The sequence below is a fragment of the Varroa destructor genome, unplaced genomic scaffold (assembly GCF_002443255.2).
Source record: "Varroa destructor unplaced genomic scaffold, Vdes_3.0 BEIS01000003.1, whole genome shotgun sequence".
Classification (NCBI taxonomy): Eukaryota; Metazoa; Arthropoda; class Arachnida; order Mesostigmata; family Varroidae; genus Varroa; species Varroa destructor.
The window spans coordinates 16,154,462-16,175,973 of NW_019211456.1; the positions used below are offsets into that span (position 1 = coordinate 16,154,462).

The following is a 21,512-nucleotide window of genomic DNA, read 5'->3' on the forward strand; positions in this document are numbered from 1 at the left end:
TATATATATATATATAGGTTTACGGTAAACTTTAAATGTGATGTGTGAAATGCAACCAGAGATGGAGCACAAGAGTTTAATAAGCGAGATCGCCAGGGGGAGACAAAATGAGTGTAGATGGACCAAAGTAACTTTTCAATAATTAATTAGCAAAGCTGACTAGATGCCATTACTGAAGGTGCTCCCCTTTTAGCATGAGAAATAGCGAACATTTTGACCATCACTATGTTCGTTCCTTTCTCGTTAAAAAACCGCAACCTTGTTCAGACCTATTTAAGCATTTTTCTAAAACATGATATCGATATTTTGCATTGTTCATCGGTGTCTTTCGTGTTGAAATATAAAAGTAGGTGGCTACATACGGCAGTAATGTATGTGAAAAAGATATGCAAAAAACGATGGTTGGAAGTGATTTTACATGCGATGGCCCATGAAGATAGAGGTTGAAATTTTTTTTGAAAAAACGTTTTACGCATTGGTCGTTGTCAGTTCGATCCTGAAGTGAATAGAAAGCTGTTTGTGTTTAAAACACATCTGTGAAAATACGATTAATATGCTTCTGCGGAAAACTGTCAATTGAAAGACACCTAAATATTTATTCCGATAATCACATACTAATAGCTAATCCGCGTATACACTAGTCCGTTCGCTAATATCTACATAATTGTTTGATAATCACTATGTAGTTACTAAATTAAAGTGTGTCAACTTTTGCCATCATTGTTGTTATTATAATATTATGTTATTGTAATTTGCGTGCTCAAAGCCGGTGCAACGCATTTTTGGGCAACTTACTGTTAACCGTTGTTTTGTGGTATGGTGAAAGCTTAAACTGGTAAATACAACAAGGTACTGATTGATAATCCCAGTGTTTTCCTATGTCAGCCTGCCTGGTCCGGTTCTTTTCGTTGGTTCCCCCTGAGTGACTGTTGAGGTATGATCGGCGCTTAATTTTGTATGAAATCTTGTTACGACTGTCAGGCGGATGCGTGAAGTCGGAGTCATGTATGGACCGCTGTTTAAGAGAATACACTATCCAACCACAAAAGAGCTAATGCGTCCAATGTGTATATTTTTTAGACGGTATGACTGCGCTTGACCGCTAATACGAATGTGTCTATTATATAAAAAGGATATAGAAAAAAGAAAAGTATAAACAATTATAGAGAGGTGTTATATGGTTTGTTCCGTGTGATTGGCACGATTATAAAATAACAAAAAGTCATTAATCCGCGAATCTTAGAGAGACTGTGGTTCCGTAAAACGATCAGAGAAAGAGATAAACGTCGAAGTCAACAAACATCCCGTGAGTGTATGACTAATTTACCGTCGATTCATTGACTCAACTGAAACCGAATGAGCTACCTATAATAAAAGGGAATAATTCACGTAAGCAAAAACACGTGATTTTGTTCGTGGTTATTATCCTTGTTGTGTCGTCTCTGTGATTATACGAAGCGCTGACGAAGATAAGATTATTTTGTTTAGAGCATGCAAAATGTCGTTCAAAAGTATTATTTAATTACATTCATTAGTGTTGCTTGCCTTAAAATTAACATAGTAAAAGCTAATTTGCGTAAAAGTAGAAAAGGAGATTCCTATTAAATGAGTCCGTTGGTTGTTTATAATTATATATATATCAATATTTGATTGATTGAATTGAGCAGTCATCAAAATAAACACTCTCAAGATATTTGAAGCTATTTTAGCTATAGTTAGAAAACCATGCAAAAGTTAGTTACGAACAGAACGCTTGGTGCTGTACTTTTTTTTTTCTGTATTCTGAATTACTTTCTAGCTTTTTATTTGATTCAGTATATTTGATATAAAATTATCTTAGATCATAAATATGACTTGATTTTAAATTATGGTTGAAAAAATGATAGTCACTACACGTTGTATGCAATTCAAACCCTATTGATTGCTTAAGAGAATTGACAGTAAAATATTAAATATCTAGAAATAGAATCGAATTGCTACAGTTTGGTCCTCTAGAGGTTTTGACCTACGAGTACAAAAGAGCGTTCGTCTCGAAAAGTGCTCTTTGAAAACCTTGATAAATTTGAAAGGAAGTAATTCCCTGTATGTAAACATGTGATAATATTGGTTATTTTAAAAAAAACATTTATGTTTAGCATAGGGAGGAATGTGTTTGAATATGCACGTGTCGTGGCTCCTAAGTAAGGCTTCACAGAAGCTTAAATAAATTAGTATCGGCTTGGGCATAGCCGATAGTCAGAAAGGCCGTTTCTTGCCAAACATGAAAATGTGGGTGGTTCGACCCCAGTTACTTTCAAGAAACACTTGAGTATGTCGGGGTGAAAATCGGTTGGTATGATCTGTGTAGTTTAAATTGGATAAATTAGACAATAGGTGCAGGCACTTACGACATCCTAAAATAGATTAGCCATCGTATCACGACGTCATGAAACAGAATTTTGAGTTCCATAGCCGTCAAGCTATCCCTAGGCAATTACGGAACACGTTCCCTTAGTTTAATCGCCTTGAGTTAAATCGATGAATAAATGACATGAATAAAGCCAAATAAAAAACGTTTCAAAAAACGTTTTATAAAAAGTTTCACGAAACAAAAATTACGTTAAGGCTGCGACTATCAAACCACTGTAAGTATAATAGCGCCATTGAGCTACGCATTAGATGAGAGATACTTGAGAACATCTTTTAATAGATCTTGTAACAAACATGATTTTATTAATTAATTATTAAAAATATATATAAAAATTTAACTAACTAATACCGGCGTCGCCAATAAAGATTGTACAGCAAGTGGAGCTCACAAAGAGCCCTCAGAAGACTCGTAGAGAGCGAAAAAAAATATATCTTACACCTCAGTCTGAAAAGAGACGCGTTGAGCCAGGTCAAAAAAGCACAAACCTAATAAAATTGGTTTTCAAAAAATGCACAAAGTTACTACCGTATGTGTAAGTGTGCATTTGAAATTATACCTAAATTATTGCGTATAGAAGTGACTCACTGTTGGGCTAAACTGTAAAATTATATAAACCGCGTTTCTGGTACATATATATCCGCGTAGGCTGCCTATTCCCACACGATACGTCAGGTTTACAGTGACCACAACAACTGGTTCAGTACTAGAATTGTACCAAACTAATACTTACATCTGATATGAAAAATTCTGGGAGAGCTTCTAATGTGCCAAGGTGGACTAAGAGCGGTTATATAAACGGACATAAACGACTTTTCTTTTTCACAGTAATTTAGTTCAAATATGCTATAGGGTGAGAAATACGAAGCAATGTATATTGAGACCTCGTCGTAAATGTGGCTGCTTTAGTGTCCCTCGTTTTGATTTTTTTGATGTATGTCGTTGTTCTAATATAAACGTCTATATTTCTAGCATAATTCTCTTCTCCTAAAAGGATACAACTTAACAGGAATGGCTTAGTGTATTGCATGAACTTTACCTACTTATACCAAAGAAGTGACCGTTGACTACGTGTATATACGCAATGCATAATTATCAGTGAAATAGCATTACTGATTGTACATGGTGAGTGGACCATTAAACTGACCCTATGAGGTATCTGCTACGGTTCAACTGGTGCCTATTAGAAGCTTTCAATATACCCGGGTGTTTCAAATTAGGCGCCCTCACGCAAACTGTCATTTTATATGAAGAGGAACATAATCACACTAAAAGGGTGTACTGCTCATTTCCCTTTTATTTTTTTGCTGCTTATGCTGATTGTTAGATTCTTCCTATTGTTCAATACTCCATGTGAAAACTTCTTCAGTCTTGTTAACTATCATTTAAATTTCATTTTAACCATTACAAGACAGAAGTACATCATTCTATTATAGTGTATGGTACAGTAGCAGCAGTCATTGCACTTCTGTGTTGTTGTCTATACAAAATTTTTGTACACCGGTCTAGGAGCAAGATGTTAATCAAGGAGAAAGTCGAGGCGAAACGATGGTGAACCATCGTTTACTTTTTTTATATGGCTGAACGAACTCCCGAGCGAGGGCCATTGACGGCGAATGCACCTGCTAAGGAGTGGCCGCCTACTCGTTCTGTCGAAAATCAAATGCAGAAGTCCGAAATACTCAGATAACATATGATTGTGCGGATGTGTCTATCGGGTTTTCGTCCTCTCGTCGCCTGCCTGTATAGTCCTCATACGGCCATCATGATGTGCTAATAATAATGGCCAAATTCCATGCTGGTTAGTTCTACACTTTGTTAAAAAAAAAAGAGCGAGCCAGACGATTAAAAGGTGCGACCGGTAAAGTCAGGCTTGCTAAAACAGTGAAACGGTAGCGCCAGCAATGCCAACGTAGTTTTTTCACGTGTCGACGTTCTGTCGTGATAAAACACTCAGCAATTTATTGACTCAGGACATGAGCGGGGTAGGTACTGGCGGCGTTGCGTTTATGTACTCCGTGCCCAACTGTTTGTAAATTATAACATTACAACCAATAGTAGTTGGCATCAAAATACCGCATGGAGCGATTGTTTTATATTATTTATAATCGGAGCTGTTGAGAATGGCAAACGTTCCAAAACAACTAATTCGTTCATGCATTCGAAGCAAGTCGGCCATATATAAGTACGACAGGAAAAAGGAAGACAAAATTCACATAAAATAGAGCTCAATTAGAACAGTTGAGGAAGAAGTCGGATTTTACCAGCATACTATTGGGTTCAGCTTCGAACGTACTTTTCCTAACCTATTACTAACTGTATTAATTCTTAACCTAAAGTAGTGCATTAATCATTTCTGTGACTGGCAATGCCAAGCGTGCCGTAGATTCGCACTTTCGCAACAACACATATTTATTTATGTAGCTCTCTTTTTACTCTCTAAGGTTGACGTTTAGTCTAATGGTTATAGTACTAATCTATATATCACCAATCAGTTTCGTATTTAGATTGTATTATTGAGACATATTATTATTTAGTTACTACGTAGTAACTATAATCAGAAATAGCACTTAAGCACCCACATTATTTATTTGTTATATTCTAATGTTCAATGTTATTCACTTTATAAATTATAAAAACTATTGTACAACAACATTTCAATATATTTACATAAGCAGGTGTGAACAGATTGGAATTAGTAATTCTCGGGCTTGTTAAGATGCTTGGTTATCTAACGAAATCACGCGAAGACAGATACGTATTTGTCCCACAATTCTCGACAACTGAGACAGTTTATGAAAATTACCATATATATATATATATATATATATATATCTTGAATCATTGCATCATTTGACTATAGCTAATACTCAAATTAAAGGTAATAATAATAACAATAAATGTTTGTATTATTAAATGACTACTATCACTTATCCTGATGCAACTAGAAATCTGGGAAAGAATTTTCTTCATGTTCCCTTGTCTAATTATGTACTATACTTGTAATAGGTATCAAGTCAGTCGTGCTTATGCACTCTATCAGTAGTCGCTTAGAAACCTCACATTTACAGGTTTAGCCATCGTTGCTAATGTAATTTTTCAAGTTGTTAAAACACATCGCACGGCTGCGTCGCAGAAATGAACATGCCGTTGATAAAATGTAGCGCGACAGAAAACCCGATCACGTTAGAATATTCCCATACAGAAAAAAGGCAAAGTACGATATGATTCGCGTCGTGCATACCGTAAAAATGTAACACTTATTTGTATGTGTTTAAATAGAGTTCTGAAAGTTTTCTGGGGGCCTATGAAAATAAGTGACTTCGGTTTATTAAAATTGTTAGTGACTGATTAATGACTGACGAACCCTTTTTTACCCTCTCTGCTTAAACCTTATATCATCACATTTTAATGCTTTTTTATTGGGTTTTCAGAAATTAGTCTTTCATCGATATATACAGGTAGAACAACTGACTTGCGTGTCGTCTATGGTAGAGGAACTAAATTTCATCGTATGGTCATTGGTGGATTTAGCATATTTCGGCAAACGGGGTGTATTGAATGAGTGTAATTGAAACGTAAAACGTTCGTTATGAAGGCTGTCTCTAGCTTTCTTAGAAAAAATCAGCGTTACAAAATTTTCCTAAGGGATCACTTCCACTGCTTCTCTTAAAAATTGTCAAGGCAATAGGCTATGATTGACAAAATACACTAAGAAGTAGAGGAAGACTTCGCTTTGTCTAATAAACATTAAAAAAGTGTATTAAATTACACAACAAATAAAGAAAGGCTGCTTATCTTAACATCTTCACCCAAGTCAATGCTTTAAATAGTCTGCCAACCAAACGAAGAATGATCTAACATGCTCACTAAACATATTCAAGTGTTTACTCCAACATCTTCTATAGGTGTTTCGTTACGTTCAGAGAATTTCGAATATTGCCAAAAGTTGCTTGAAGTCAATCGAACCGTATTAATAATTTACTTCGTGGATATATCGTTTGCAAGATAAAGGCCATTTCATATATGTTTACTAGTCGACTCTTGTGATTCCTATTGGTTGTGATTAATTGAACAACAATATTTGAAAATCAAGGAATCATTCGAAAGGATTTATACTAAGTCTATGACCAAATCAGTTATATTGTGTTGAAATGACTCTGATGAAAATCGTGCACAAAAATGCTATACCAGGTGTGCAACACTTATTCACATTCGATATTTAGGTAGATCTCGTTAGCGCATTAGAAATAATTTAACTCATCCTACAATTTATATATAATAATATTAATAATCCAAATAGAAGAGTTTGTTGCCAATAATAATTATTGGCAACAAACTCTTCTATTTGGAACAATATATGCAATCAAACGAGTGAAAATAATCGGTAAAATAGGTTAGAGAATTTGACCCTTATACACACCTTTAAGTAAATTATGTGCAAACTGAACAACCTGTTTCACAGTATCATAAATGCGAAGGACACCTATTTTAGTTCATGCTAATATCTATTTTACTTAAATACTTTTTTTTTGGCTTTGAAGATACTTCTATGAACCATTTGTTTACGGTTCTTTATGAATATATTTGCTACAGTTAAGCTAGTTACTAGTGACTATGTTCTCAATATAATTGTTTAATATTGCCCTAAGCATACTGTACATGTATTGTTAATGTACCACTGGGTAATGTGGACGACCCTTTACTTGTTCCACAGGTTACTCATTCATTGATCCCCCATTAACTCACTGATTTGGCACTATATTTCCGAAATAGACGTATCAACTCATTTGTTAATCGCTGTTCTCCTACGCTCCCCCTAGATATGTTAAGGATATGTTAATGACTTCCTGCTGATCTCTCGTGTCCGTCTCATCATAACGTCCTCATCATCATCATGGAAATACTATACAAAGCGTCCAGAACAAATCCGTCACTTGTTGTACTGCTTTCGTTTTCACCGGATATCCTTTGCCCTCGATCTTCATGGCACCGGTTTCCGAATTAGCACCGTGTTGCCGAAAACCTCTATGTATGTAGAGGCAAACAGCAAGTTTGCTTTCCATTTGCCTGTAAAGTATCGCCACATTTCCCTCCTTGCTCATAACCTGTGATGATCGTCGCAGCCGTAATACTCAGTAATCACTACATATATATGTGTCTTGCCGTTTTTCCATAGTCAGCAGTCGTCTAGCTAAGTTCTGGCAATCGATAAATGATAATAACAATAGCGTTATCAATGCATCCATGTGCCGTCGTTCGGAACACCAACAGGTCGAAAGAGCAATAATAATAACAGTAAAATTCGTGCGATATCACCTTAACATAACTGCTACGATAATAGGAATGCTGGATGTTATATGTACGTTCGTATGTGTTAATAAATATTGATTACTGCTATTGCGAGGAAAAGCGGGCGAGGGGAGGTCAAGTTATATCAAATTTTGAGTTATTATCATTCGAATAGAACGTCCGTTTGTCTCTGGTGTAACTAAGCGTTTTGGGCCTCTACGCAGTTAGTACCCTATGAAGGTGTATTTTGCGGTAGGTTTTTTGTACAGGCTTGGTATTCAATGGCTATTTTTTTTTATTGTATATACTTTACTATTATAAGAAGAGATATTCTTAGAAACTGTTTAGCCTATAAGGCTGTATCCCCTGAGTCTAGCACATATGCATTGAGCTTATGTATGACTAGAAAAAAAAATGGCGCATACCGATATTTTTCGTCTGGTACTAATTCATCGTCTAACTCAAAGCACTAATCGTTCTATGAAATGTGGAGCATTCCCACACTTCTGCCGCTTACGTCCATATTGCACTTACGTCCATAATGAAGGCATACAACTTTTCTAACTGACACTGACTGAATAACCTTAGCACATCTGTCTACGGCAGAATCTGACCCATGAAGTGTCAAAATCTATTTAGAATTCCGATACAGTACCAAACAAGGAATACGTAAGTAATATGTACGGATTAAATAGTGCCTTCTTGTCATTCTTAATTAGTTACAATAAAAGCTATTTCCTATGCGGATTCATTGAACTAGAAATAGCTGCTAGCATCATTTCAGCCATTTTTCTTACAAATGTAAAGAACATCCATAAAGGCTTTCCGGCGAATCAAATATTGGCCTTTTCTATAGTTTTTTCTTTTGTATTAGCTAACTCATTCATAAAACCCACAAAGTCTTCACAAATATCATATACTCAAAGTGTATTTTCGACATCCTTTCGTGTGTTAGCTAATATCCTTACTGTGTATTGGCTCTAAGTATGCGTGCCCCGCACTTCAGAACCACTAAGAAGACCTTTGCCCGGCATCGATTGGCGTCAGCCTCAAGCAAATGTCACCCGCTCCGGCAAAGGCAAACGGTGTTATTCTGGACTACTTGTATTCGGAGTAGACGGTCATAAAGTTAAAGGTTAAACTAACCAACAAGATGGAGTTAGAAATCTTGTATTTTTTCTCGCATATCATAACACCCTCATGACAATAATATCAACGAACTAATAGCTCCCTTGCCATGAAAGCGATCTTGTATTTTGTATATTTTGTATTCGTTAATTCATCGATTTCGTCTTGAAGTGTTGATAACCCTTCTTCTTGGTCTAAAGGGTCTTCGACGGCGCAAATACACAAACTAACAAAGGCGGTACCTAACTGATCTAATGGTGTTTGTTTTCGTAGAAAAACAAACAGACAAAAGCTAACAAAAATACCAGATGATACATCAGTTGACTGAGAAGTTTTTAGCACGGCGCCTATGCGTTGTCAATAGTACCCATTAGACAAATTCTGCTTACGCATACGCAAATGTTTAGTAAAAGCACAGTCCATAAACCACTTCATCATATTCCTGAATGTCTGCACGACGCTTGCTTAACCGAAGTATTTATTTCATATCAATAAGTTATTACTTAAATATTGTAGCTAGTTAACGTTTTTTCATGATTCTATCTACACACGTTTACGTTCATCAAAAGAATCTATTTAGTGTTAAGTGCGCGGTCCCGTTCCTCCTTGTATCATCGCCAGATGTCGCTAGCTGCATTTGTAAAACAGACTCGTTGGTTGCCAAGAAGGCTTCACAAGTGAACTCACTCTAACCTAAAATAAAATTAAAAAAACTTAAAATTGATCATAATACGTAGCCGTAGCACGGTTCTTCTGCCAGCTTGTCAATTCCCAATTAATCGAACATTGCAATGTTCTTGACCACTGTTTAAAATTGCCCAAGTTATCGCTATCATGGGCATACGAAGTGTTCCAACGTTTGCAGCGTTTCATATCGGTTCGTTTATTAGTTGCCGATATGGACTGAGTTCGCGGTTGTATCAGTAAACAGTTATTTACTATCTACAGTTAGACTATGCGTTCGTATGGAATTGCCTGCTTAGATTAAGTGGACGGTTTTGATGTCCGCGCTACTATCGATCATGATGTTCATTAATATGACATATTATTAATATTCGAAATAAGCTCCGTTATCTAATTTGTTGTCATTGTATATTTACAAAAATTTACTGTTTTATAGTAAGATATAAAAACTTCCATGTTTTTTTATCAGATGCTTGTTTTAAAATATTATACTCCCTTAGAAATGGGCCTCAACCACTTCCAAGTGATTCTTACGGAAAACATGGATAGAACCATTCTGAGTGGTTTCAAATCAAATACTCGATCGAGCTATTTCACTGAACAAGATAATGAATTCGTTCAACTATGACGATATGCTTTCTCCCAAGATTGCCTGACGTAGGAGAGACTAGTTCTATCAAATACTTTGTAGAGACGAGCAGAAGTTTTCTGTACCATGGAAAAATAACGCCTAGAATCGTCCAGACGGCCCTACCTCGTTGGCAAGCTAAATGGTGGCAAAACGTCTTGATGCTTAGCCGTAGAACGGACTCAGCACTTAACGGTCAATTAGATTTGAACACCTCGCAACGTGGCGAAGGGGAGATACTGTCTACTCAATTTTGTTGGTGCTTTGCCTAAACACACGAATACGAACAGGCAAAACGGGGTTCGTAAGAATAGAGCCCCTAGAGGAAATCTGCGCTTATATACGTAGAGCTTGCATAAACGAAAGCAATTGACCGCAGCTATGAACAGTTTTATGTTCGCCATCAATTGCGTATAGGCTTGTTGAATGTGAGTTTGCGTTGAACTCGGCGGACTAGACGAGACCCAGTGATTAATAAAAATCTGGTGCTTCTGATGATATGCATCTATTCAATATTTAACGCTCAACAAAAATAAACAAGCTTACATTTACTAGAAAATACACGATGTTCCGAAGAGACCTCATATTAATCAACAACGTACATATCAGATCCTCATACCAACACAGCAGTTGCCCTAGCTGAATAATGGCAGTAATAGCAATCGAGGCAATAGCATACGCCTTCGTAGAATGCTCCGGTAGCTACTATAATAAACACAGATTCCATATTGCACTAGCCCAAGCTAAACTAACAAAATAAGGATGAGCAAGAATTATATAGAAAAAAAATTTACTGTACAAAATAACAGCGCCGGACTAAGTAGAATGTCTGGGCTTGTCGTTGAAGCCGGCAGGTCACCGTGGCCCCATCACGCTCCAATCGTAAGAAATATCGACCTGGCGATCATGGTGATATACCATTTCGTCTTAGCATTTAGATACTGTATGTATAGTCACTCTGAAGAAAAAACTAGCAAGTGCCTCTTTCTGGCAAAGATCTTAATTAACGTATGTATCGGAAATCGTATTCTGTATTAAAGTAAAGCTTACCTAAAGCTACTACCATAGACATTTTTGTTGACAACTGTTTTAAGTTCATCGTTGCTTGCCTTCATAGACAAATGTCGCCTAGTGCTTTTTGTCAAGGACGGTGCACCAAATACGAATTTATCTATTCGGCTTCGTATAAGCGACCTCTTTGACGATGCTTGACTCCGTTTATAAGACATGGTCTCATACAAGTTAAAAAGCTATTGTGCTGTTCTAAGACAAGATAACACAACAACGCCAATAGCTTTCCGCATCATAAAAGCAAAGTCATTTACCGATGAACTAATCATTGTTAGATTTTACCATCAATAAAAAATGGGTAGCAATAAAGGATAGCGATCATAATACAAGACTAAGCTCTCGACAAAGTGTGGAGTAGTTTAATGTTGTTCAAAATGATCGATCGAGTAAAAACCCTAGCCAGCAAGACTCAGCTCAAGTATCTTTGTTGACTTATAAGCCAGATGCAGCTGTTCCGTGCAATGATGCTAAAACTGTAGGGTGGCAATCAACGTTAAAAATCTAGCTACTCTCATTGACTGTTATGTGCATTGGCTTGTTTACTATTATATCAGTATAATTTTCAATCGATTAGAATCAAGGGGCAAAATAAATTGTCTAAAATAGGTCGTTTAATGATTAACACTAACGCAGTGTGACAACCTCGTGCAAATTTGACTTTCCCTTGTGCGATCGGATATACAGTATTCCCGTCCTAACGTGTTTTGTGGTACGTAGATGTGTAAATTTGCAGAACAAATTGGCAGTTTCAATAGGCCCGGCCTTCATCTTCATCACCGCCAGCGAAATGTGGAACAGGCCTTCGACAGCCATAGAACAATAGTATTATCAGAAAAATTGTTCAATCATTGTTCAGTGGGACAGGGTGCATTATATCCATAGGCTGTGGACAGAAAAGCGCCTACAGCTCCGGCTAAGCAGATTTCGCAAACAAGTCAGGCACAATCGTAAAGGTTCCAATACAATTTTGTTTATACTATCTGCATCCTACATGCCTCGCCTACTGAGCTACAGGTTACCATGTGAGCTGCTGACGCTGTTTCTTTTGGCCTGACATGAAAGCTAGCAGAAGCAGTCAGTCAACAGTGAGTTGTCAAGTTTCTGAAGGCGACGCAGTAGTGAACAACATTGATTTTGGTCTGACACTACAGCCTGTCAACGAGTAATGAGGGTTTAGCATGTTTTGCTTAAATAAGCAATCGCCTAATAAGCCCAGCTCCAAAAAAAAGTAAAGAACAATGTCGGATGAGCCGGCCCATTACTAATACACAAACTCTCAAAGTCATCTTAGACGTTTACCATTAGCGGGCGTTTGTAAAGGAAAATTTTATGTGCTTAATGGAGGACATACTGCTTAAGGATTATTTGCTTAGTTTAGCAAGAAACTACGAATCTTAATACACGCAAGTCAATATACTAAAATAAAGCACCAATATAAATTGTCGAAATACATGAACATCGAAGTAACAAGCCTTGAAGTAGGTTTATGCTTAACAAACGCATTCTTTATTCATTCTTGAATTGTTTTAATGCATAGAAAAATGCAAAAAAAAATAAATGGCATTACCTAATTTCCTCTAACTGGTACATCTATCCCTGTGTACAAATAGGCCCATAATAGATGCTGATGAAACGTAAACTGTAGGTAGATCATGCTCACGCCCCATTTCACGGTGAAAGTTAGCGGATCCAAAAGCCTCTGGCATTACTCTGAATGCACTACATAGTGTTTCCATGTTCTGAAATTTTAGTTTTTATGGTCACTAAAAACAAAAAGAACAATAGAGTAAATCAATTATGTACAAGATTAAAGCAGAAGATGGTTAGCGTTAATAAGAGCATGAACCGCTAACCAACAAACAGTTACGCCAATTAGTCATTTTTAACTAAAAACGAAATTGGTAATCTTATAGCAGACGCAAGAAGCACAATGTTAGATTTCATAGACTTTCCTGAAAGGGACTAGCTAAAATCAGCATTTACTCTTGTTATGAGGACAAGCCTAACAACAGCTTATTGTTTAACCAACGGAAGAACGACATTCATGACATATTAGTTTGTCATATTGCCAATGAACCAGTTTTTTTTTTTTATCTAGTTTGTAAGATCAACATCTTCGGTTTAAACTCAAGATTGCAATAAAAGACCACTTACTTTTGGATGTATTTTCTACTAAAAAGATTACGTTTCACCTTTGCATGCTTCAGTTCATCACATTTGAATTTAAGCTAAAAGCAACAAGAAACCAATATATATATATATATTCATTCGATGGACTAAATTCCACCATTTATCAAAAGTGAATTTTTTATAATTATTTTAGAAAATCCAAAAAATACGGTGTTCTGACACAAAAAGCATAGTCAACAAGAATCTAATTTTCGTGTGGGGGCTACATAGAGTCTTAGCGAAGTTTATGGAAACTCAATCAGAACTAGTTCAGCTTTACTATATATCACGTGACTATGTGTTCGTTATCGGAAATGGGACGATCCTGAATATTTTACATATGTGTGTGAAAGTCTGTTTGTGTCTTGAGGTATTAAAAAAAAACCCAAGATAAACCTTGGTGAATAAATAAAGTTTTTTTTTTCCTTTTATTGGTCGCTATAGGATACATAAAAAGACAGGGAGGTATTTAACAATGTCCATGTCGAAACATCGTCGAATACAAAAATATGAAATGAATAAAATTCTATGCATAATATATGTTTAATAGGTATCTGGCTAATATACTACTTAATCGTAGACAATTTGTCCACATAATTTATTATTAATGTTTCTAAATACAAGGGAGAGTGTTGTGTAGAGAAACGTCGACAATTCGTTTTCCTTGCCTCCAGTACGAACTACATATACAGAGCGACTATTTAGGATCATTATGCAGTGACGGACATCGCTTTGGACGTTTTCACAGATGGAACTGTAATCGATTGTATCATCTATATAATGTTCGTATGTACGTACAGTTGTGAGGTGTAGTAGATGTAGCAGAAAGATGATTAGAAGATTGAGATTAAATGAGTGCATGGATAAGTTGCTACAGAGCCTAAAAGTGAGTCTTCGTGTTCATCTTGCACTTCACTACTAACACGTCACCGGATTATAGTTAACTCCTAATTTCCCTAGCTGAAGATTTCCACTGATTGCTGTACGTGCCGCAAATTGTCTACAAAGCTTATTTGTCGGAAAATACGCGGGAGAGCTTAACTCTGTTATAATTTATTGACGAAAAGTAAAGAGACAAAAATGAAAACAGGACAACCCACTTTTAGTACGTTAAATCACGTTGTTCATATATATAAAATGTTCTAGCATTTTATTTTCCTGGCTATAAATAAGAAGTAACAAGAAACATGATTTTATCACCTCTAATAGATGCTTTAGGATTTTGTGCATTAAACAACTAAATTTTTGGCTTAACACGCGTCTATTGTTTCGAATGTAGTAAGTCGCATGTTTCCTCCTACGATAAATGCAGCGACTGTAGGAGCTAGTCTTTGTCCAGATATATTCTACGAGGTCGTTACGTTGTCACTGTGTTTATTAGAATGTTGTTAATTTTTAACGTAATTTACCTACAATACTGTAAATGTGTGTGGCCAAAGTTACTACTGAACTATTTCACCAGCATAATAATTAGTGCTTGTCATTCGTATTATTCATCCACTCCTTGTCTAACCATTACGGTAATTAATACCATTCGTATTGTTGTTATTATCCTATTCTCAAAATATCTCGTAGCTATAATACTAATATACTCTATGATTCTTAGTATATATATATATATAAGAGCTGTAGTAGAAAAACTATATTGATATCTTATTGTTACGTATGCGTAGCTGCTTTAGTCTTAGGTCGCCATTTGACGTCGTCAATACGATCCTTATGAACTCCTTGCACTATTCCCTAGCGTAGTTTCTCCTTGTTTCTGTTATCGCCTACAGACACTTGTTATATCACCCAAAATGACGAGTTTTCCCTCCGTAGCTGACCAGAGTCAACGCAGGTGCTTGTCATTGCTGTGCCGTCTACATTCATAGGGCTCATCCCCTTCGTACAATTAATTCTCTATTGTCAATCAGAACGTTTCCACTCCCTAAACGTCTCTCAAAGAGAAGGCCACAAACTACATTGTCAATAGCTAGTAATAGATCATTGCTTTGGCGGCATTGTGGTAGCAGTGATCGTACAACATCAATGACTGTATTTCTCTCGAGCTCTACTCTATATGTAAATGATAGAATTTTAACGTTGCAAAGTTCCATTTGGTTTGGGTTGCACCTAATATGCCTGTTCTCACCTACCACGATGTATACGGCTGCTTATAATGTCACCGCGTGTGCGATTCATGTCATTATTACTACAGATCTTGGTCACCTACATACGCATGTATACATCTCACGTAATGGCATGCCTTACTCAGCAATCACTCATTCACGCTCACCGAAGAGGCCACTCTCCTACCCTTTTCTTATATGTACGAACCATCCCACGTCCAAAATCGATCGTAGATAGTGCGTGGATGGCTTACATTTCGATAATCTTCAACGCTTCCGTCTGTTCCACTATTGATTGGATCGGAGGTCAGTGAGGAGCGCAGGACCTCTACCAAAGAGTAAGTTCTAATAGGAGGACATCAGCTATGACCGAAAATCACGCTTGTCCTTATAATGCATAGTTCACATTTAACTGTAGTTTAAATGTAAACTCATCTTTAGTGCAGAACTATAAAATCCATCTACATTTGTATGTCCAACTCCTTCGTATTTTTCCTTCCTGCTTTCTTATGTCCATGACGATGGCAGACTTCTGATCATACAGACGCCTAGGTTTCTTGCTTACCCTCTTGATCCACGTAGATTGCTCGCCGGAACAGACATTATAGAGATTCTTGTTTAAATATATTTCCTCATATTGTACTACCATCCTAATAATAGCAATGGATCGTTATAATAATAATCGAAATCTATGGATATACACATACAGTAAAATCTCAAAGAGACCTGTAACTTTAAGAGTATTCCTTGCAGAGTAAAAGAATCTTGCCTGTGGTTACGGGCTACTCAACCGTCAAACGTTGCATCTTTCTCAAATACCGGTGTTATCGTTATCCTTCCCTTACACATGACTGGTCGTTCGATTTCATTTCAGTATCGGCACTCATCTCGTGCTTGCCACCATCACACACCGATCCATGCTGCAAAACTACAGACGTGTGTAGTGCTACGATACCACCCTGTCGTTTCTGCGTTAATCTACACGTGCGATACAACACAAGCTCTTTTATTAATCGGTGTCCGCGGCAATCGCGTCAACTCAATAGTAATTAAATGATCTTGTATACATCTCCTTGGTTATAACGCCCTGAACGATGTAAGGGCAACAATTGCTGTGTCACGGAACAATTACGACGCTACATACTCTCAAGCATTAACAGGACTAAGGTTATTACCAATTAACGGCGACAGCTTTACCGGCAAAGACTGAGGTCGCAGAATTGCCTGTTCCATAGCTTTGAGCATAAGTGGATCAACTTTTTGCTCCTTTGGAGTCTTGGCACCGTTTGCAGCAGCTTCCAACAACTCTCCATCATGTACTTGTTGCCCGTGTTGCTGCTTTTGTTGATTTTCTTCTGCCGGGTCTGGCCACTCGTGGCTGTTTATCTCCTGTTCGCCGCTGCGGTTTGGACCTCTTCGTTGGTCAGCTTTTACGTTGACAACTTCAAGATCGAGATCATCCGACATCGAGCCTCTCTTCGTCTTCTCTGAATAGCCTGAATCGTGGTTACGCCACTTCTCCGTTAATGTGCTGTCACCGCCTCCACCGGCCACCATCGAGACCTCTTCGTCGTACTCTAATAGCGTATCCGTCGAATTCTGCGGCAGGAGGTTTATCATCGAGTGACCTCGGTTGAGTGCTTCGTGGACGCTTTCACCATCACGTTGGCAAATGACAACATCCGCTTCGATTGGTAGATGAACGCTGTCCGTCGACGGGAACTGTTGCGGCGCTTTGTTAAGCGATTGCTGAGAAACAGATCGTCCTGAGCGACTGCCATCTAACGAGCCCGGTCGGACGTCCTCTGGAGGATCTTGCGGCAGCGAATCCTGCCTGACCAGAGACTCCTGACGGTGGAGCGATGCACTCCGCCTACTCATCTCATCCGCCATGATCTTGTCGACCGTCGGCGTTCCTATGTACACGTCGCCGGCAGCGAACGAACCTTTTCGTTTAAAGTCTTCGTGAGTGATCACGGACGATGTGTGTGATTTATTGCTTGCCATTCGTGAGACCTGTGAATGGCTCGAACTTACTTTTCGAGCTAGGTTCTCTTTGTCGGCCTTTTCGAAGTCGCATTGCTGCTGCTGTTGACCCGGTGCCAAGTCCGGCCGAATTGTGTCCTCGACATTTGCCAACGAAGATGGTCGAATTTGATTGACTTTTTGCTTGCATTTGAAACAGCAACACACAGTTCGTTCCATGTAGCCTAGCTGCTCCTGCTGCGCTCTCTCACGCTTTGACACGATGTACTCGTACGTCGACATCTTTTTACGCCAGAGAAACATATGGAATGCAAGCAGATGGGCTAGAAGGGCTGCGGCCAGAAGCGCGAGCACGATACAGATCACCAGTAGAAAGAGGTAAAGGCCATAGTCTATCTTGATGTGAAGTAAGTATCGCTGCTCCACAAGGGACGACACAAGCGTACAGTTGACAGCGAGAGGCACCGCAACAGTGGGCAGTTGCTCGAGGCTCGGAGAAGGATTCTCCGACGGCAAAGAAAGAACTCGAGACTGTTGTTGCTCCCGTTCTGCCTGTAACTGCGGCGTAATCAATGATGATAACAGCTGACCTGCGCGATCGCTGCTCCCAATACCGACATTTCCGTACACAGATGTGCAGTTAGAAGCTGCCTGCTGAAATTTGGCTTCTTTAAGGACGGCCAGTAAACGGCAGTGTTCAATTAACAGTCGCAGCCCAAGGCCCAGTATAAACAACGAACAAGCCAGCGCAGAGGTAACACAGACGACAAACCATCGATAGTTTCGAACGCCGACGCAGTTGTTAAGCCATTTACAATGATGGTCGAATTCACCTATGCACTTGTTGCATGCCGAGCAGTGTTTGCTCTTGGCGCCAACTTTTGTCTCGCATATATAGCAGTACTGATTCTCGATAACATGTTTGTGTTTTGATCGGTCGAATGTGCCGCGACCGGCAAAGTTCTTCGCGAGAACATTGTAGTCAGCGGGATTTATTGCCGATGAGATGAGATGCGAAAAAATATGAATCGCCAATGAAATCGACATCAGAACTGTAAGCCATAGACGCTTCGGACCGTCCTGGACATTGGGTATTAGCGCTGAATAGTAAAGAAACACAAACACACTCAACAGACACCAAGCCAACAGCTGAAACGGATGTAATGGGAGCGAGAAACCGTTCCGTCGAAACCATTGATTCGGTCCGGGAAAAGCGGCGGGAACCAGACGACAGTCTACTACCTGCCGGCAGCAGCCCTCACATGAGCGGGATAACTTTGACATTGCGGTCTAAGTGGTCATCAATTTTGAACGTTACTACGTTCTACGAAATCAACATCGAGATAGATACTTTGTGAGAGGTGTTCACCTTAGATCGGTGCCGACGTTCCCCAGTTGCTTATTTGGTCATTTACTCTGCAGGTGGCTGCATAGAGTTTCGCACGGATCGCTTCGGCTGTGTGTAGTAGTAAGGGCACACACGGACAAACCTTACAAGCTGACCCTTTCTTCGGAATATTGCTTGACCCGTCGATAATGTTGCTCTGACGATTCTGATCACTTTTCGGATCCTGCCGTTGTTGTGATATTTCTGATGCGGTGTCCTGTTGGGCAGGGACACATCTATAGGCCACACGTATCTACGCATGCCTCACATTTTTATATAGCAGGTATCGCACACTAGGCCCGGCATTTAGCGCCGGTGTTCTCTCCCGCCTCTTTCCTCAATCAAGCCTCAGTATCAGTTATCAATCAGGCCGAGCGCGGAACACTGGACATTCGCAACAAAGCTCTGCGACAGCAAACAATGCCGGCACAGATCGTGACGCGGACAATTGATTGAATGTAAGAAATCGCTTTGAAGCTCACATGAATATCAGCTGTGGCATCCGTGTTCTTATCTCCTCCATCATGAGTGTGATTTTCTGACTGGTTCTGGTTCTTTTCTGGCCCTTATCCACAGAAGCTATAGTCACTGCTGTGCTATTGTTACAGAATAGTGCCCCTGTAAATTGGCGAAGACAGCTAACCGTACAGGAACTGTACCCTATCGACCGTTTTTTTGCCGCTATCCAGCTCCCATTTAGTGCGACGAGGACGGTTTTGAACACATGGATGTGCGTCATCCAAACGTACACACAAATGACGTTCCACGTTTACTCGTAACACACGCACCAGCATAGATCGAGGACGGTGGCGCCGACTCTGAGCCTCACCACAGAGGCTCAGAGGCCAGTTCTATGCCGGGAGTTGTCGCCAGTCAGTTTTTTCATTCATTTCACAGGCAGTGGGATATACAGGTCGATTTAGCAGGTCCTTGTCTTCCTATCCTCAAAATCTTTCCGCAAGCAAGCGTTCGGCAGTAGCTATTCTGAGAGTTGACGGCGATATGAATATTATCTCCCGAACACTAACAGCAGGCGTAAAAGGAGTCAATGTGCAGTCCTCCTTACTGTCACCACGGCAACTAACCACAGCACGCGCGAACGTTCCGTCAAAATTTGCCATAAGAATCATTCACCAAACCAACTCAGCTTGCCGACATTTGCCATGCATCCCTATATATTTATCTTAGATAAAGAAGCAGTTCGAGCCATTAATATTGGCGTTTGCTCCTACTGTTACGATCAGCACGCCTTTAAAGCCACTAAAGTCAGTGCTGTGACGGCTCGTCTGCCTACCTCCTCTTCTCAGCCAAAACCCAGCAGTAGCAGTGGCAGCACTGCTTCGCCATTTTGCTGAGACGGTCGGTAGCACCAGCAGCGGCAGCGGCGGCGGCGGCGGCAGCGGTTATGGTGGCGATAGAGCCACGGTAGTAGCATAACTAGTCACACTCCTCCATTCCGCAGTCGACAGAGCTTCAGCAGGCAGAAGCAAGCAGCGAGCGAGTCAACGACAGCAGTCGACACCATCAGTATGGCGGTCGTATTTGTACAATATAGAACAACATGGGCGAGAACAAAGCAAGCAAATGTGGAACAATAGGAAAGACGGTGAGAATGAACAAGAGAGTGAGTCCAAAACGAAACATCGTCATCGCCGCATGCGTTCATGGTGACCCGAGAGGGGGCCAGGCGAGGGCCGTCCGAAGCGAGGGTAAACCAGGGCTCCAGGCAACAGTGTGAGAAAGAAAGCCAACGTACAGCGCGAGATAGAGATGGCGCAAGTTGAAAGGCGCTCATGCTATATAATCAGCACTCAGCACCCAGCGCAACTCAACATTGAGTTCTGCTCGGAACCAGTCACAAAGTTGTCAAGTAGCATGTGCTTGGTAGAATACAGAGAAGCGGATACACAGAGAGACCGTATAGCAAAGGCAGGAAGTAAAGCTAATCGCATGACTAATGAAAATATTTGAAAGTGGGCGCTCGGCCTTCAACAGCAAATTCATCTGACTCAAGTGAAGTTACACCCGCTGCGTATGTCGAAGGGATTCATCATTGCGAAATAACAAAGTCACGCTACCAAACGTTTTGATTGCTTTACCGGTGCCGGTTATATTAAATGGATGAAAATTCAAAATAGTATAAACAAGAGATCGGCGTAATCAAAAGCGCAGCGTAATTGTCAGGCATAATAATAATATTACATTATATAAAGTCGATCGGAAAATAGTGTCTGGAACTCTTAGTGTTTCCTACAAATTCATTTTTAGGCTTAATTTAGGTGGTTTGATTTTACACGTGGCACGTAAAAGGCTCTTCGTTTTCTTCACTGTTGACACTTGGCTCGAATCCTGTCGTAGAATAAACCAGTGCATCGCTTAAACTAGTTCATCACTAATAATATTGTCTTATTTTGGCCATTTTCCCACTAAGCAAATGATAACTGAGATAACGGCGATCGTACGCGAACTGAAGGGTAGTACGCAGTATCTGATGGCGTTTGTCGTAATTGATTTGTCCATTTTAGAGCTAAATTGAATAAATAAAAAAAAAAAAAAAAATTCTACCAGAAGCCACGTTTCAGCTACCAGAAAGAAGTGGATGACGATGAAGTACAGGCTGTGCCGCATAAAAAATCATAAAAATTCTGC

The 21,512-nt window shown here is 39.3% G+C and overlaps 1 protein-coding gene across 1 annotated transcript in view; it reads right to left on the minus strand.

The window, feature by feature from the left end:
• The window catches only part of LOC111246827 (uncharacterized), a 23,003-nt gene extending 2,217 nt beyond the window's left edge, over positions 1-20,786 (minus strand). Inside the window, exon 1 of the mRNA XM_022797069.2 lies at positions 16,666-20,786. Coding sequence (XP_022652804.1) covers positions 16,666-18,760 — 2,095 coding nt within the window. The 5' untranslated portion in view covers positions 18,761-20,786. The remainder of the gene's footprint in view (positions 1-16,665) is intronic.
• Positions 20,787-21,512: the final 726 nt, after the last annotated feature.